This window comes from Mustela lutreola, chromosome 6 (assembly GCF_030435805.1).
Source record: "Mustela lutreola isolate mMusLut2 chromosome 6, mMusLut2.pri, whole genome shotgun sequence".
Lineage (NCBI taxonomy): Eukaryota > Metazoa > Chordata > Mammalia > Carnivora > Mustelidae > Mustela > Mustela lutreola.
Window position 1 is genome coordinate 12,216,748 of NC_081295.1, and position 20,138 is coordinate 12,236,885.

The 20,138-nt window shown below is 36.2% G+C and overlaps 1 protein-coding gene across 12 annotated transcripts in view; it reads right to left on the reverse strand.

Annotated features, from left to right (window-relative positions):
* SCAF8 (SR-related CTD associated factor 8) overlaps positions 1–20,138 on the reverse strand; it is a 225,641-nt gene that overhangs the window by 116,419 nt on the left and 89,084 nt on the right. For 7 of the 12 annotated variants that reach the window (XR_009354467.1, XR_009354464.1, XR_009354466.1 and 4 more), the window contains exons 20-21: positions 19,862–20,080; positions 17,658–19,125 (exon numbers count right to left, since the gene is read on the reverse strand). Coding sequence is in view for 5 of the 12 variants with exons in the window: in XM_059176689.1 (XP_059032672.1) it covers positions 17,672–19,125; positions 19,862–20,080 (1,673 nt within the window). In the remaining 7 variants the exon portion in view is untranslated. Of the gene's footprint in view, positions 1–4,078; positions 6,304–17,001; positions 19,126–19,861; positions 20,081–20,138 lie in introns of those variants that run through there. The other 5 variants (XM_059176694.1, XM_059176693.1, XM_059176692.1 and 2 more) reach the window with 3 other exon arrangements.

Here is a 20,138-nt window from a genome sequence, read left to right on the forward strand (position 1 = left end):
ATGATTATGAAAGTACTAACTGTACTGATCTTTACAAACACCAGAAATATTGTATGCATTCCTTTTGAACATATGGAAAACCCACATTTATTGGGGAAAAGAAAAATGAACTGGATCCCTGTTTCTCAAATATTATCATTCCTTCAAATTACCAGAGGAACTTTTAAAAAATGCAGATCTTGATTCAGTAGGTCTGAGATGGAGCCCGAGACTGATTTTCTAACAAGTTTCCAAGTGTGATGCTGAACTTCTGTGTAGCCTAAGGCTTTGAATTGCTAAGGACAGATTTTTCCAGGTCTCAGTGATCTTTCTGGACTCTTCTGATTTCTTTTTAATGTTTATTTACTCTTTAAAAATTTTTTAAATTCTTGGGGTGAGAGGGTGGCTCAGTTGGTTAAGCATCTGACTTGGTTTCAGCTCATCTCTTGATCTCAGGATTGTGAGTTCAGGCCCTGTACTGGGCTCTGTGCTAGGCATGAGCCTGCTTAAGATTTTCCTTCTCCCTCTCTCTATACCCCTCCCCCTGCTCCCATTCATACAAGTTCTCTAAAAAAAATAAATAAATAAAAATAATTTATTAAAATTTGGGGCTAGTAGGTGGTACAGTTTGTTGGGCAACCAAATCTTGGTTTCAGCTTGGGTCACATTCTCAAGGTCATGAGACAGCCCCACATTGGGGTCTGAGCTCAGCGTGGAGTCGGTTTGGGATTTTCTCTTTCCCTCTGCCCCCCTCCTCCCACGGGCATGGAGGCATGTACTATCTCTCAAACAAATAAATCTTGGGAAAAAATTTTTTTTAATTCTTTTAACAAATTTTAGTACTTAAGTGTGTGCTGATTCAGACATTTCACCAGGAGCATAAATAAGATCTGATCTGGGCCTCTGAAGAGCAATTATGTCACCAAGTCATTACATTATAACCACAAAACACTATAATAAAGATACGCAGTGAGAAGAGATTGGCTACTTTTCCAGAGGAGAGTAGCGAAGGTTAAAGATGCAGCTCTCGACCTGAGTCCTGAAGATGAACAGGAGTCTGCCCAGCGGGGAAGAAGAAGACTCCTCCTCAGGCGGAAGGAACAGCAAGACAAGCAGCGACCCACTCTGGAAGTGCAGATTATATCAAATTGCTGAAAACGCTGTTTGTGGTAGAGATCAATAGGGGACCAGGAAGAGGTAAACAGATCACAGAGTCCAGCATGTCAGTGAGGGCTTCAGAAAGAGCAAGGTCAGTGGACTGGTGAGGTCAAAAGCAGACTACAGTGCACTGGAGAATGAAAGGAAGAAGAAACTGAGACCCACATGGGGAGGAGGGGTGGCTCAGTCAGTTGAGCATCCAACTCTTGGTTCCAGCTCAGGTCCTAATCTCAGGGTCCTGAGATCCAGCTGGTGTCTGGCTCCATAGTCAGGGCAGGGTCTGCTCGAGATTCCCTCTTTCCCTCCGCCTCTGTCCCTCCCCGCCATGCGTGCACCCTCTCTCATAAATCTTAAAAAAAAAAAAAAAAAAAACTTGCGACAAATGATACACTCTTTCCAAAGATCTTTCTATAAAGGAATAAGGAGACCAACAACTAGAAAAGAACAAAAGGTCAAGGGCACGCTTACTTTTTTTTAAGTGTGAGAGACAAGCACATTAATGGGAAAGCTTGGGGTAAGTGAAGAGTGCAAGGTTAAGAATACAGGGAAGAGGTCAGGAGTGACCCTTGCCCCTAAGACTACAGTAAGGTTTCCAGCCCCAGCACTTGGACAATTTGGAGAGAGAATTGTTGGGGGGTGGGGTGTGCCCTACGCATGGCAGGCTGTTTACCCGCATCCCTGCTCCTAATACTCGCTGGCTCCAGTAGTACTCCCAACCCCATCTCAGTTAGGACAACCAGAAGTGTCTCCAGACACGGCTCAATGTCTCCTGGGGGGAAAGGAGAGCAAAACCTTCTGTGTCGAGAACGAATGGTCTAGAGGCAGAGACCAGACAATTTTAAACAAGCTTAGAGAAGGCTGGCAGGAACGAAGAGACTCCCATCTACCAGTGACACCACTGGAAGAGGAAGGTCCTCTGCTGAGTGGAAATAGGTATGTTTTATGGGGAGTGGAAAAGTTTTGGGATGATTCCTTGGCGAATGGGAGAGGCATGTAGCCAGGGAAAGCAAACTAAGAAATGTTTTCTATTCTCTCAGGGTTGAAAAGCAGTGTATCTCCCTTTATGAATTCTCCAGAATATAGTATAAGAAAGGAATCTGAGCTTGGGGATTACAATGAAGGATCTTTATTAAAATACTTTGAAAATTTAAGAATTTCGATCAGCTTAAAAAGTGTTCTGACTCTTAAAAGAAAATTCTCCTAAGGATTTTCTCCTAAAATAATGCAATTTTATCATAATTTTGTGAAGTCTTTATATTTTATTTGTCCCAAATCCTACCCATTAAAATCAACACATTTTTGTTATAAGACACAAAAGTAAAGTAATATAATCTGGGATTTTAAATTAGTCATCACATTTGAAAGTGTCATATTAATTGTCATAGGCTTCTGGATATTAGTCCACATTATATTTATGCTTAGTGCAGAGAAAAAATTAGTATTTATATCTGGGTCCCAGAAGCTTCACTGCTGCACAGAAGCAGTGACTGGTCAGAAGACATTGGAACTAGCCACCTTACTTAAATTTTATCTTCTAAATACAGTCTTTACAACTTGAAAATCTGGAATAATCTTTTAATTTCCTGAAAATGTCAAAAGTATACTTGTGCACAATATAAACAGCTGCCCTCATACCAAGGAAAAGAGACCATATGTACAATAATACATCCAATATTTGTCAACATTGCCAAGAAAAGCGATCTGCAAGGAAATTTATCTCATTTTTAAATCTCCTAATGTGGTGCCTGGGTAGCTCTGTCAGTTAAGCATCTGACTTTTGATTTTGGCTCAGGTCATGATCTCAAAGTCAGGAGATGGAGCGCCAAGACTGGCTCTGCGCTGGGTGTGGAGCCTGCTTAAGATCCCCCCCGCAATAAAAATAATAAAATCTCCTAAAAATATCCTTTAAAAAATAGGGAACATACCCCAGAAATTCAATTCTTTTCTTTTTCCTGGATCCACAGACTTACGGAAGCACCTTCATGTGTAGCTAACAGAACTGGACTTGCATTAAGCAAGATCTTCCTCAAGAGACCAAACTCATCTCAACACAAATATCTCACATTAAAATATATTAAAATAATAATCCTAGATATAGTAGGCAAAGATTCTTGTCTGTACTATATAAACCTCAACGTAAACACATATTCAAGTGTATGAGTGAAACCGCTAGAGAGAAACCACAGTGTTGGTTATAATCTGGCTATGATTATCTAAACGGAACTCCTTTAGGCTCTGCAGCCATCTGATACTGGTATTAATATTGAATAAGTATTTTGGATCTTTACCCATTCTCTTCCAAAGAAAGAAAATTCAAGCTGGATTCACTTTCAGATCTGCTATATAGACTGATTAAAGGATGAAAAATTAAGCTGACATTCCATGTTCTAAAGACCAAAGTGAATGTCATTCAAGTGTATCTCCAATTGCAATTTTATCTGTACACTTGAGGCCTGTGATATGATGATTTCTGATAGTGGGAATGTTAGGAAAACCCCATGCACTTTATCCAAAATCTACCTACAGAATGGTATCTAGGATTACAACCAAGCAAGTAAAAGAATTTACTTAAGGAAAACTTGTTCATACAGCAATCAGGGTTATCCCTAAGGCTGTCAGATTATCTCTATTCCTCCCAAAAGACATGGAAATTCCATGTGCTTTGGAAACATACTAAGAAGCATAAGAATTAAGAAAGAATATAAGTATAGTTAAAGAGCAGACTAAACATAATATAATTCAATTATAGTTATTAGCAAACCTAAGGATTTCAGTATCTGGCTCAAGTCTTAAGCTAAACTCATAGAAAAACAACTCTTTATCTATGTATGATTGCACGTTACTAAATCAAATGACTTCACAGCTAATATTAGGCACATCAGATTACTAGATACTTCAATCAATGCAGAGTAGAGTCCGGCCAAGTTCCTAAGCAGACAAATTTCTGAAACTACTTTTATTTTTCTTGATATAAACAAAATGGCTCATTTCTGAGGGTGCTCAGCATTAAAAAGTCAACAAGACCACATGCACTGATTTCCATGATCACCCATAATCTTAAAATATTTTATTCTAACATATTTGGATTACATAAACATGAAAGCTTGATGTAAAATTTCACCTTTTCATTTCAGAAAGAAACGTGGGTTAGCGAAGTACTAAATAATTCCTGCTCCTTTCTTAAACAATCTTTGTACTGGACTCTCACTAGCTTTACTTCCTCTGGGAAGTAAGTCAATATACTAATCCCAATTCCATTCTGAGTTCTTTTCAATTCGGTTTCCTTATAAAACCTCTTCCTCTAATATAATTAAATAACTGTCCCCTTAACATTTTTTAAATATAAAACTTAATATCTGAAACAAAAATTAACTGTGTTCAAAGGTCAAGTCTTAGCCTGTTTCTAGTAACAACTGAAAACAGTTTTATTGACAAGGTTCAAGTCAACCTAAATCAAATGGCAAAAGACAGAATTATTCCTTTTAACATTTCCACTGAGGACTCTCTTTCCTCTAAAGAGTTCAAATAAGGCCAAAATATAATTAGGGCATTATGACATCTATAAAATTAAAAGCAAATAAATAATTTTATCTTACTCCTGCTTTTGTTTTAAAAATATTTTAAAGATTTTTTTTTTAAATTTATTTATTTGACAGAGAGAGATCACAAGCAGGCAGAGAGGCAAGCAGAGAGAGAGGAGGAAGCAGGCTCCCTGCCGAGCAGAGAGCCCGATGTGGGACTTGATCCCAGGACCCTGAGAACATGACCGGAGCCGAAGGCAGCAGCTTAACCCTCTGAGCCACCCAGGCGCCCAATACTTTAAGAATTCACAACAAAACATTTAATTTACTAACTTATGCAAAATGAGACTTCACTCCAGGCCAGTGAAGGCAGAGACAGGGAAATATCCCCAGTGTTCATGTAAAATAACACAGAATGTCACCTTAAGAAGTGAAAAACTGTACACTGCCAAGTGAGAGGAAGACATTAGAACCACTGCTTAAGAAAGGCATACCAGTTTAAATGGTCAAATCCTTCAGGACCAGGATGAAGAGGTTTCAGGTCTAATGTTAACTGGCTGTATGGAGAAATGTGGAAAATCTGGGACTTAGCCAGAGTCTGGGATAGTTTAATTATGTATCTGTCATAGTTGTGGTAAAAGTATATGTGTCTCTCAGGGGGAGGGAAATGTTGGTATACTCTCTGCATTTTTTACCTTGCTCTAGATAGAAAACAGACAAAAAACTAGAGTAATGTGGTACAAGAAGATAACAAAGTCCATTATTATGGGTAATAACGATGTTAACTCTTCTTAGGCTCCAGGTTCTTTCTATTGTGCAAGTTAAAGTTAAAAAGGCATCCTAAAATATGTGAGTCCCTCTCCTATGGCTTCAAAGATTTTTAATTACAGATGAAAGCTGTAAGACCAAAAAGATATGAGAAAACTGGAAGTAACGGTGCTTAGGCTTTAGCAATTCTGTTAGAGAAGTAAATTCCAGACTATATTATGCTTAGCAAGCAGAAGGTTGTAGGAATAATTACGGTGGCACAGAGGCATTGGGAATGCTACTAATTCTCATTTACTAGAGAGCTCAAGGGTGCACATCCGGCTGTCTGAGCAGAAGTACCTGAGGGGTTTTCTTTCCTGGGATAAATTCCAAAACCAGATAAATGTCTGCCTTTTTGTTTGTTTGTTTGATCATCACCCCAAGAGGTCTAATGCTTGGCATTTCAAAGATGTGCTCTTAGCACATGATGAGCCAAACGTGCTATCTTTATTCCCATGAATCAATCCTAGGCACTTTGGCTCAATGAAATAAAGTACTACACTTTGAATTTATCAATTTGATAAGAAGATTAGAATAGTGGTTCATAAATTAGAACTGTCAAGAGTACGCCCATAAAGGAAAAAGAGAAAAGAGAACAAAGGTCTCTGAACCGGAACAGAAAGCATCTGGTCAAAGGCCCGCAGGGCCACCGCCTGCCCTCCCTCCTGCACTCTCACCACTCACACCTCTGGCTCCTCTCCCAAGTCCTACTCAGCCTTAACTGACTTTTGGCAGCTTTGGACTCACCTGGTCCAAGAAAGCAGCTGAAGCAAATTCACAAGGTGAATCATAATACTGATGACATTTAGAGCACTGGTAGTAAGTGAGTACCTTTAGGCTGTAATAAATCAGAAGATGAATCAGAAATGACTTAGTGCTAGTACTTTTTTGTTGTTGTTTTTTAGCCAGCTGTCAAACTGTCAGAAATACTATTGCTTTTTCTTTCTTTCTTTTTTTTTTTTTTTTTAAAGTAATCTCTACACCCAACAATGGGGCTCAAACTGACGACCTCAAGATCAAGAGTCACATGCTCACCCAACTGAGCCAGCCAGGTGCCCTAATACTATTGCTTTAAAAACTATATAGGTGGCTCTGTTGCTTGGTCTCATTCTGAGAATTTATTTAGTACTGAGTATACATTTAGTATCAGTTCCTGATTACTAGAGAATGTATAAAGAAGTCATATGTCTAATGAAGACGGAGTAGGCCCTGATAAGAAAACATCAGGCATCAAAGAACTAATTCCAAAAGAAACTCAAGTTTGGTAAACAGATGTGACTCAAAGCAGAGAAAGAAAAGATGGTTTTAAGTTGTCTGATTCCTGGGACGCCTGTGGGGCTCAGTCAGTTAAACACTGGCCTCTGGCTCAGGTCATGATCCCAGGATCCTGGAATGGAGTCCCACATTGAGCAGGAGCCTGCTTCTCCCCTGCCTACCCTTCCCCCTGCTTGTGCTTGCTCGCTCTCCCTCTCTCTCTCACTCACTGTGTCAAAGAAATAAAAAATCTTTTAAAAAAAGTTGACTCCTGAGAGAATAGTCAAATGCTATCACAAAAGATCAAAAGAAAAACTACATTTGCTGAAGGTTCTTTGAGAAGGTATATGATATAAATGTGTGTGTGTGTGTGTCTAATACAAAAGTGCATACAAACATACATGATGTATTTCCAATTATGAGCTGTATTAGGTTAGAAACGATCCGAAATATCAAATTAAAAAGGCAAAGAGCCGAGAGAGAAACAAATGTAAAGTCAGACTAACTCACTGAACAACAAAAATATTTATGAAGGAAAGTCCTGCCCGAGTCAGTGCTCTGTTGAAGGTGCCCGAGTAGAATGCTTGATGACAAAGCCCACAAATGACAGTGCTCTCCAATCACTTTCTTTTCCCATGAGACAAAATGACACTTAGAAAGAAATGGAGAGCTATCTAAACTGCCAAGAATGGAGGGAAAAGTAGCAAAGTATTCCTTTGGAAAAACAAAATTATCCTTCAAAGGACTTAATGGCTAAACACAATTTATCAACCTCATTTAATTCTCTGAACCTAGATTATCATGACTATTTTCAGGATCTGGTTACACTATTCCTGTAACTCCAAAAATCCTTTCCATCTGATGTTTAGTGGTTTAGAAAGTCAAGGCCATAACCTTGTCTATAACCCTTCGATAGCTACAGGCTCATGAGATCTAAATGCCAGTGCCTTTAGTTTCCCCGGTGAACCCTCCATCAACACTTCTCCTTCATGCATGACCATTTCCAGATTCCCTACTTCTACTCTCAGGTAAATAGAATTGCTTTTGGAGTGAGGGAAGCTGTTTTTTTTCACCCTCTGAAAACTAATACTAATTTAGAAATTAACCTTAGCCTCCAACTCATTAAAATGTGAACCACTGATTTCACCTGCCCATAGTATGAAAGTCGTATCATGAAGAAAAGTTCAAATACACAGCTTCAATAAAACAAAGACTCTGCATAGTGATTTTAGGGGCAGGTATATTATGTACTTAGATCCTTCCATATCAAGTCCTACATCGTAGCTTTGGTCCAACAAATAAAATAACCAAGGTGGCAAAGAAAGATCAGAGCTGTGACATTTTAAGGGATTGCCCCATTCCAAAATCAGCTTTCTATATCAAGGTAACAATTAAATTTTACATCATCCCCTAAAGAGTCTAGCTGTTATCTTTTAAAGCTCTAATTTAAAAAAATTACTGTTTCACATTTGAAAGAACAGATAATCACAGTTATTGTGGCATTTTGTGACTGCCAAGGGAAGCAAGATCCTTACTGTATCTTCTTAAATTGGCTACTATGGGTGACTGGACGTTCTGAAATTGGCAATAGTTAAGTAATTTTACTTCTCTCCCCAAATAGGTAATCTCCTGCATCTCAAATTTTATTTGACAGACTTAATTTGGGATAAAATGTTTTCAAGTTCTGTCATATAGGGAGACATAACAAATTTGAAAATTGTTTTTCTAAATGTGGTTTCCCATACAATGGATTGAGGCAGACACAATTTAAGGAAGTATTTAGTTTTATTTTCAGCGATTAACAACATTTTTTAGCATGAATATATTCATGGGAAAAAGTGTAGATTTTTTTTCCATTTCAAATGAGTCAGCATTTCTCAAGTCCCATGGGAAAAAATCTACTCTTAAAATGTGAATTCCTACTTTACTGAATTAAAAAAATCAGGAATACTATTTTTAACCACTAAATTATTACTATCTGGACATATTTAAACAATGAACCAAAGATAGGAAGCTTTCTAATTGTTCTTCCTGAAACTAGATCAGAGCCTTCTCTCCACGACAGGCAAGCCACTTGTGCCAGCAGGACACTTGCCACTGGCCTAATGCATCAGAAAAATACAGGAGGAGGAGAGTTAAAAAAAAAAAAGCCTATAAAGCTCCAAAACCACACGAACTCCCATTCCCTGTCCTCTCCTCTCCTCCCCCATTCTGAATCTCCGTATCTGTACAAAGAGTCTCTTACTTGCAACTGACACATGTCCCAAAGTCTCCATTGGCCGTTACTGACAATTACAACAGTGAACACCTATGGAGTATGACATACCAGGCAGTGTTTTAAGTGTTTTGGTGTTCTTCAAATAAAAATCAAGAGAATGGTCCAAATTTCAGTAAAGTTACAGGGGCCTTTGTTAAGACATCTATTTGGTAAAGATCTATATATTCCTATGATTTGGAGTTCAGTCAATAAATACAAAGCGGATTTTACATGATCAAATACAAAGTCTGCTGGCTAATTCTATGAAATAATAGAGAAATGTATTAAGGTTGTAATACTACATAAATAAAAATAGTGAACAAACTGGTCATTTACTTAGCAAATAAAAACCTAATCTCTTAAAAAACTCACCAAAATGGCAAAGTGATAGTCATATCACTTAAGGGAAAATGTTAATGAGTACACAAAGCAAAAAATGCTAATACTATTTTTAAAAAGATACAAACAAAAGTGAAATGGTAAACAGCAATTTTCAGGGTAGCTGTATATAATAAATGTTTTAAAAAACCTCCAATTTTCAAAGTCAATTTCCTAAATGCAAGGATAATTTGCAGTAAATAGATTCTTTGCTATCTAACAGTGTTGGATTTTCTTTGCAAATCCTTTTAGTTCAATATTACTAAAGAAATTAACTTTTATATTACAGGCATTAAAAATTCATCTAAAAAGCTAGGCAGTGCTGTGTTTAATGGCTTGCAATACTTGTATTAGGATTTAAATATGACTGTTATAACAACCAAATAATTTAAAAGTGGAATCCTATGAAGAATTCTATCTATAAAAATTCTATAAAGAATTCTATAAAGACTTTCTCACTCTAAAATGTGACTACCTTTCCTATTGTGTGTATTCTAAAATTTCCAAGGTTTATATAGATCTTAAATAGTTACAGAATTCAGTCATAGGCTGTTGTATGAATTGTGTCCTCCAAAAATACATGTTGAAGTCCTAACTCCCAGTACCTGAGAATGTGACCTTATTTGGAAATAGGGTCACTGCAGACATAACAGTTAAGAAGACATACTGAAGTAGGGTGGGTTCCTAGTCCAATATAACGGATGTCCCTTTAAGAAGAAAATTGAGACATACAAAGAGAGATGATATGAAGACACATGATGGAAGACCACTCGTCATTTAACAATAGAGGCAGAGCCTGAAGTGATGCACCTACAAGTCAAGAACACCAAGGACTGCTGAGAACTGCCAAAAATTTGGAGGAGGAAAGGAAGGATTCTCCTCTAGAGCCTTGAGAGAGACAGCATGACTCTGTTGACACCTTGATTTGGACTTCTAGCCTCTGGAACTGTGAGAGGTTAAGTTCCTGCTGTTCTAAGCCCCATGATTTTTAGTAATGTTGTTACAGCAGGACACTAATTACACCAATCATGAACTAAAATCTATCTTCCCAAAACAGCATCTTTTAGAGTAAAGCATAGCTTCAGAGTCAGCAAAACCTAAGGTCAAATACCTGTGCAAATAAAACCTGTGTAACCATGGACTTGAGTTTCCTTCTTCATTTGTAATAAAAAGAGGGAACAAATCCTACCAAACAATATGTTTCTGAATATAAATTATGTACAATGTCCACAACACAAAAGTCAAAAATGTTAAGTCTCACCGCCCCAAGCCTTTCCCTCCCTGTAATCAGAATGCATTTTAATCTGTGGTCATTTGGCTAACAACTCGGAAAATAGTATGATAAAAACAGAGGGTTATAATTAAATATCATTAAGTAAATTTATCAAAAACACTGTCCTAAATTAAGTCCTGATGGTTCAACTACTTAGAAATCTCTAAATCCTTATCCTGGGTAAGACCACAATATCTAAGATGTCAGACTTTTCAGAACTTCTTGATATGGTAAATGCTACCGTCTCCTTCTTAAAAAAGGTTCAAAGTAATTTCAATTACCACAGAAAGATCAATTCTTAAACAATAGTTTATCCTTTATACTTTCAAAGGTTAATTTCATTCAACACAAGTCTTCTGACCTATTAATATTCTTATTAATATGCAAACTGACCCAAGTTCAGTAATAAACACAAGACTCCTGTTATTAAAAAGTCATTGTTCAAATACAGTAATTTTTTATTTCATATAACATAAGCAAAATTATAATAATTACCTTTGACAAGATTAGTAGAAATTGAAGTATAACTCACAATAAGCATGTTCTCCTGACATGTGAATGAGCCAGTAATATGGCCACAATGTTTAAAGTCATCTGAGGCCAGCACCATGACATGCTATGTGGATTAAACCTTATATGAACCTAAGTTTAATGATATGAACAGAAGACTCTGAAGAGAAAGAAAACCTAGAATCAGATTATACGGTCAAGTAAAGTAAAATCACTGCAAATCATCCACTGCCACCAAGACAACAGAGCTAGGCTCTCAAAACTACTTGAATTCAAGGGGTAAATAAAGACTAACACTGAATGCTTACTATGTGTACAGACAATTTTGCATATTTAATTTCATTCAAGCCATGGAATATTCCTAATGTGGGAGTTTTATACACAAGAAAACGGAGTATTAAGTTTGGGCTAATACATAACAGTGTATAAATGCCAAATTTTAGAAAAGATCTGCCAAAGCCACAACCTAAAATACAAATCTACAAATCTGCAAGCAATCACTGGCTCTGCTTTACATGTATGAAAACATTATAAAAAATAATAAGTTTTGATATTTTATTTGTGGGGAAAGCTGTAATCAAAAACAAAACTTATTTAGTATCAATGCAAACCTGCCCCCAAAATAGCATGTATTAGGAAAGTTAACAATGATTATCATGGTATAGCCTTAAAAAAACCCTAAATCCTGAAAAACAGAATCTAAGAAAATGAAGCTGATTGTTTAGTTATAGGAAAAGAAGATAGCCCGATATACTCTTACAACAGTGAAAACACAAGTTCAGTTTAGTGTTTACATGCAGCCTCACCCTACAAGGATAAGACTGACTGGCTGTTCAAGTTATGTTTCTCTGCACAAATTTATTTGCCTTTTAAAAAGAAGAGGAATTAATAGCTCGTGAGTCGCTGCCATGTAGGTAGTACACACGAATTTCTCAAAGTAATAAACCCGGGTTTCAATCTTTGCTCAAAGATTTACAAGCTGTGTGACCTTGGGAAGTGGCTTCAATCTGCGACAGGTTTCTCGTTAGTAAAATAGGTATTAGAAAAGTAATACTACAAGATTGTCATGAGGCTTTTCAGATAATAAAATTACTCCAGTTCTTGTCACACAGTACATATTAAATATTAGCTAATATTATTATCAGCAATTTAAAACGTGTAACCCTGCACATTAGTTATTAAGATTGGACAAACAGTAACGTGTCTGAAAGATATAGCCAGCAAATGTTAAAGACTGTTCTGAAGACCTAATGATAATGAAGTCTGTGACCTGTGTTAAAGCTCCGGCGTGGTTAGACTCTCCCTTCGCTCTTCCTGCTTCCTCAACTCGTCTTTTACAGAGAAGAAAATTTGTTTCATAGACTCAACGTGTTTAAATGTCAAAAATGACCTAAGAAATCACTAATCCACAGGCCAGCAAACTGCTTTCAACAAAGTTCTGTCCAACTGATAGTCCTCGTCTGAAATGAAGAGTCAAAAAGGAGGCTTGGAGTGCTATGACGAGAAGGTTTTGAGAATTCTGAGAACGGCAGGAAAAATAAGACAAAACAGTGATAGCTTCCCATGGAGGTTAGAGAGGGACAAACAACACAGGTCAACCAAATGCTACAGATCTGCCACTGCCACAAAAATGTAACAGACTCATTAAACTCATCTAGTTCTCATTAATCCTGGGCTCAAAGTCACAAGTTCCAAGTTTACTCTCTACCATAGTGAGCTCTGTGCGTCAGAGCTCCCTCCACTTACGTCTCGACAGGTCTTCTACTATCCGAAGCACCTAACACTTCTACCACATAAAGTTAGCCCATTAGCACAATTCTACGCCTTGACTTACTATGTATGGTTCACAAATTACTTAGAATATTCGTTCTACAGTGTGACTAGAACAAGTCTGAGTAATCAAGTGTACATACAGAATGAGAAGACCACCCTGAAAGAGCAGACGTTTAAGCAGAGGGGAAGAAAAATGTCTGAGCAAAGCTCATGCAAAATAAACCACTGATCTGCTTTAGTTTTTGATGCGCAACCCACACCTAAATCGTCCTACTAGTAACATTACGAGTCCTTGATAAATTTAATGCTCACAATTTTGTCCCAAAAGGGCCCTTTCTATAATCAAAGCATTTAACTCCATGATATCGAGTCAATTTTTCTTTAAGGTATCCTACAACAAAGTTTTACTTGAGTCAAAAACACTCCCTATAAAACCATCTCATATGCTTCCCTGCATCCCTTTGCTTTAATTCATTTTTAGATTTATGCTAAATGCCTTAATGAGTTTAAAACATCTGTGGTAATGACTTCGCTATTTTTTATTCATACTCCAACATCAATTGCCACCAATTAAGTATATATGCTTTATTGAAACACTAAACGTAATTTTTGGATCACCAAAGTATTTTACTTAAAAACTTCTTTAAGGACTCTTAGTACACGGTATATTAAGTATTTACATGTTTTAAATTATCTGAAGTGGTGGTATGTGAGGATCTAAAAAGTATATATACACCCAGGGAGTGGTATGTGTATATATGTACATGTGTATAAAAATATGTATTTTCCCCAGGGGATTCTGTCTTCATCTGTGGTGACATTCCCCCACCTCTTGATATTTTCAAATCGCTCCAACAGATGATTCTGTTATACATTTCTTGGCTGAGAATCACAGACATAGAGTATTTAAAATTGCTTTCAGTATGTATGCCCCTATTTAAAGTAATCCCTCCCCAAGAAAACAATCTGAGACATTAATTTTGAATTCTAGTTCCAGAAAGCTTTGCTAAATCAAGGTTTATCAAGTTTTTAAATCTCCCATTAAAAAGTAATAGTCTTTTTTTTTTCTTCAGAAGTGGAAAAACAAAAATTATAGTGCCTAAAACTTATAGTTTAAAAGATGTTTTATATAAAACCACAGCATCCTCAATTAAGGAAACATTTATAATTCTCTGCCACACTGCAGTATTTGTGACTATTTTAATTTTGCCTATCTTAAAAATGAATATAAAGGTACTTGCTTCTCCTCTTCTACATCATGTAAAATATTTAGAGAAAAATGTTAATGTTTTCTTTTGCTGAAAGAGTTAAAAGCCCTTAGACATTTTATTAATATAGCACCCAATAAAGTAACGATAATAAAGGCACATAAGGTATAGCAAAATTATTTTTAATTGAATATTAAAATTTTTTTCTTTAAAGTTGTGCCCATCTAAAATATATACAATGACAAAAAACACCAAAATGTTCTTTAAATCACTGAATAAGGAATTGCGTATATAAAATTCATAATGAATACCGTATTTCTTTGATTCTAAGACACTTTACATTTTGACATTTCTGAATTAGACTGGGTCTTAAAATCATTGGCATGTCATACTGGAAACATTTTTTATTCCTGAACGGTGCTTCTCACAATCAATGGCACCTTAGATCTGACGAACTACGGTGTTTATAAAAAAATACTTTTTCAAATTAAAAGAGGTAACTATTTCTTTTTAAATGTAGCAAAACTGACCCACCCCCTCAAAAAACCTTAAATGTGTATCTCCATAAACTATAATCTTTTATATGTCTGAAAATGGCCAATAAATTTAATGAGGCAACTAAATTATCAGGACAAAAGAAACTCTACTAAGAATATAGAAGCTTAAATAATGAACAAATTTTATCAATTAAATGTTATATGAGGTCATTTTCAGAATTTAAAAGCAAGTAATTTTATACTATTCCATTTTCCAATTTTAAGCATTTGTCCATCTCATGTATTGAAATAAACCTGGCGTACCACCTATACTTTGCTACAAATACTGATTGCTGTGCTATAAAATAAAATTTCTAACTGCAATATAAATGATCAAAGTGCATTATATTTATGCTATAAATAGAAGCCAATGTTTAATGAAATGTTTAAAGACAAAAAAAATTTAAAAAGTAGTATCTACTAAAACTATACAAATATCTCAGAGTCCTATCATTCTCTAACATATCACAAATCAAAACATTATTAATTTGGTGGCTAATGGAGATACTGCCTGCAGCACGTCAAACAATTTTATTGAAGTGATTAGGTTACTCCTTGCATATTTCTAATGGCTAGCATTCTAGTGACTGTACTGGGATCAAAAGCATTAAAAACACGATCGGTCTTGCGTAGAACTTAAACTAAGATAATTAACTTCTCTCCATTATTTTAAAAAATGGTAAATGTAAATATCAACTTTGGAATTTCAGTATAAGGATGAATAATATCCTTTCACTTAAATACTATACTACAAAATAAGAACTAAGTGAGAACAAGTACACATAATTTTTTTCAACTATTTTCAGTGTCACACACTCCCAAGATGGGATTCTACAGTACTGACAACTGATTAGGTTAACTTTTACCACCAGAATCTTCAAAGCAGTGCAATACTTGGATATATTTTGTTTTCAAGTTTGCACATGAAGGCCCAACAGTGATAAAAAACTTGGGATCAAAGGTCATTAAAAAGTCTTACATTTTTATTGCTACTTAATCCAAGTGAATGTCACTTAATTTTAATAATAGTAAATGCAACTAAAGTAGTTTGAAATCCCAGTCAATACAAGCTCCTTAAGGACAAAGCTAATCATTCCTGAACATTAATACTCTGTACCAACATCACAGTTTTTCCTGTTTTCCTAAGGAAAAGACTGAAACCAATTCAAATTACTAGACTGAATTACCATAGAAATAAACACCCAATTTCCACTCGTACCCACTTTTTCATGTAACAAAACAAATAATGTACTATATCTGTTCAGAACCTCTAAGAAATGGCTTGATTTTTTGGCCAGGAACCATCCATAAAGCTCTTACAGCTCTTTACACCATCAGGAGGTAAGCAAAAGCAATCCAATTTTAAATAGCTGGTGTGTTCTATCATTACTCTGGGCAGGCTTGAAAAACGTAGCTTAAGAATTTTAGAGCAACAGAGCAAAAGATGAATAGTTGGGAATGCATAGGGAACAAAAATGTCTATTCATAGGACCAAATGAAAGTCTTCATTAGGAACCAAAAAAACCCCAATGTTTTTATATATTTGTATATATATGTAAAACCCAAAGGAAAACAAACAGCAAATAAATGAAAATTAAAAGCAAAAATAAATAAATAAATAGAAAACCAATCCCCAATTTTTCTGCTGCTCAGTTTACCTTGGAGGCTAATCTTAACAGTATTACCCAGCGCCTACAAAACACATGGTGGACACTTTGTTCCTGATATATATAATATTTTTAAATCCACCAACACCTGTATACATTCTTTGCAATTAAGAAATTCACTTCAGGCAAGTGACCAATTAAGTACTTTAGTACTAGCACTATCTAGGCAGAATAGCAAATATAATGTGAAACAAAGCAATGCAAGCATTCATGTGAATTTTGGCTCCATGCTAACTCTGGCTTCATGCCTAACTACATTAAAACAGAACTGCCAAACGGCCAATGCATTTCTTTACAATCATTCTTATTTTACCTTCATAAAGGCTAAGAGTTTTGACTACAAGCATTGTCAACCAGCCAAATTTCTCTAATATTCTATCTGATTTTGGAAGAATATTTTATTATCTAAACTATTAACTATTTTTCTCTGTATGTACATGAAGACACACAGAGAAACAGAAAAATCTATATATGACTTACACAATAAATATATACAGATATTACATACATACTAATGAGACTGCATGATTTTTATATCAAAGTACATGTTTTTCCACCACACAGTTCTTCATTGTTGTTATTAAGAGTAATAAAAAACTTCTGCAACTACTAAGCACATGCTGCTAATGATCCAGGGTTTTAAGAATTTGTAGATTAAAAAAATACAATTCCTAGAACACTGTTATCAAACAAGTAAGTTTTATTGGCATCTAAAAACAAAATTCACCCAACAATGAAAGGTACTTTAATATTTATGTTGTTTTCTTTTTTTTTTTTTTTTTCTTTTTTACTCACTGCAGTATGAGGAACAAATCACAAACACTTACTTTGGAGAAACAGAGACCATAGTGTAGATTTTACAAAATCACTTTTTAAAATCTCTGTATTGTGCTCCTCAAATATCTAGAGCCAGTCTTTGCATAAAATATCACAGCTTTGTCTATTACCTTAAAATTCTGCAGCAGCCTAAAGATATGGATAAGATATACCACCACTTGCTATTTTGAAATATATCTATTACCATATCCAACCTAATGGTAATATCTAAAAAATTCTTTCTTCCATAGGAAGTCTCTGACAAGCTGTTATTCATTTCCTTGAAGTTAAAAGAATCTGGGGGCAACATTTATATTTTATCAGAAAAATAAAAAAATGTTTACCTACCATGTTCATATTAAGAACAATGTCTATACAAGTCAGTTGTACAATTATTTTAAGAGAAAGGTGAACATGAACATCAGATTAACTTAATTCTGGCAGACAAAAGTGAACTATGGTCCAGTCAGCCATTAATCTATTACAGAGAGATGACAACTTTACAAAAGGTATCTTTTACCTACTGAGTGATGATTATGTCCCCTCAGTTTCTGTGCTTTCTACCACTGGTTCACTTTCTATATCAGCAACTGTGTCACTCTTCTCCTTGTTTATTTCACTTGAAGATGTCAGTTTTTCATAAAGTTCAGGGTCATTCTGTACTGGTAAAGGTGGTGGCTGGGCATGTCTCTCAGTATTTTCACCATTAACCTGAGGCACGTTATCACCTTTTCGTTGAGAAGTGGCCCCTTCAAAAAAATCAAAAACCCGAGGATGAGGAGGGGGGACCCAGGTGTTCTGAATTCTATCTCGTCCAAGACGGTTTCCATTAATTTCTCTGCAGAAATCAAAATCTCTGTCATCCCTATCCCTTTGCCTCTCCCAGGGTCTTCTGCGGTCATCAAAATCTCTGTGAACTTCTTGTCCAAATCCTCTGTTCCAAGGACCACTTCTAGGATCAAATCGATAGCTTCCAGACCGAAATCTACCTCTTTCTTCATGTAAGCCTTTTGGACCACCATAGACAGGTAGAACCCGATGTTCTCTCTCATCAAAATCTCTATGCCCCCAGGGCTTCTCTGGATTAAAGCCAAAGTGGTCTCTTCGACCAAGATGATCTATGCCTGGCCTTACAAGATTCTCTCTAATATCGACTGGAGGTCTTCCAAAATGATCCCTACCATCTAATGGAGGCCTTCCAGGACCTTCTCTTGGATCTATAGGCCGTCCAACAACTTCCCTAACATCCACTGGGGGAGGTCTACTAATGCTTTCCCTGGCTTCAATGGGAGGAAACCGGTAATCTCTATCTCCTTCCTGTTGAATGTTATCATTCCCAAGTGGTATCCTTTTTTCTGGATTAGTAACATTGTCTACACTTTGTCTTCCAGGAACTAGAAAAGGTCTTTCTGGCTGACTAAAAATATCTCCTGGAGGAAAAGGACCACGGGGTGGTGGATGAAGAGGTGAATCCAGTACCGATGGGGGAGGGATTCCCCGTTGGGGTGGAATTCCAGGCTGTATTAAAGGGAATCTGGGTCCAGGTGTCTGTGGCATTAGTCCTGGACGAATGTCTAACATTGGCATTGCAGGCATCCTTTGATTAGAGAGATTTAAAGGGGGTAAGTTTTGAGGCCCAGCTGGTGGTTGTGTTCCCAAAAGTCCAGCGGCATTTGGAACATTTGGTGGCTGTACTCCTATAAGTCCAGAATTATTAGGGATATTTGGGGGGAGCACTCCCAAAAGTCCAGAACTACTTGACACAGTTGGTGGCTGTAGTCCCAAAATTCCAGAGTTATTTAGAATATTTGGTGGCTGGGCTCCAATCATCCCAGAACTACTGGAAACATTAGATGGTCGGATTCCAATAATTTCAGAATTACTCGATACATTTGGTCTTTGGACTCCCAGAATTCCAGAATTGCTTGTCACATTTGGTGGCTGTCCTCCTAACATTGCAGGGCTACTTGGAATATCATTTGGAATCACTAAAACAGAAAGAGAAAAAATAACACACAAAAAATCATTCTGGTATAAAAGGAAACTATATTTGTAATTACTAATGCTATAATTCGTCAGCCTAGAGTTAATCAACGACGTGTATCCCAGAAGAATCAAGACACATTAGATATTAAAAGTTAAAACTATTAATACCATGCATCATAAAATTTAAATATTAAAACGCAAGTGGGGTGTTACCTAAAAATCTTTACATGGAACATTAAAATTAAGGAAAAATGTCAGATATTAGAGTAATTCTCCATCTTTAACAAAGATATTTCTAAAGCACAAACAAATTTTAATATACTAACAGTGGTGCCATGAAAGAGGACATGCTACTTTCAAATATATTTATCTTTTAGACCTAGTTGGAGAGTATCGGGTAGAAGTTATTCATATGTCATTCTTATCTTTCATTCTTATCTTTAAGCATACATATTTCTTGCACTTGTATTTTCATACCAACACATTAAAGCAGTCCCAATAGATGCAAAAAAGAGGGGGTACAGATCTAAAAAGAAAGGTGCCAAAATCTATTGCTATCCTGAACAAAATGCCAACTTTTTTTGAGGACAAATTCTAGGAAATAGTGATCTCTTTTTAAACACTGCAACATTGCAATACTGGTGCAGTGGTTACAGTTCATCTCAGAATTAAACACCAATATAGAGAGGCAGTGCTTATGATTTAACTATGTATTTCTGGGGAATTTATTGGTTTTACCTGATCTGGTATTTTCGCCAGAAGGAATCTGGTGGTCTATAAGATGAGGTACTTTTTCTTCAGGCTCTCCTTGTTTAGTTGGAGGATTAAAAACATTTCCGGCTGGCAGAGTGGAAGTAGCAAGATTGCTGGCAACAGAACCACCCGGTAAAACAAGACCACCAAATCCAACATCTTTCACAGTTTCTGGAGTCATGGATAATGGCGGCTGCACTAAAGCTGTTTAAAGAGGGAGAAAATATATTTCAGATTTAATTAGGCAAGCAATTCATGTGCT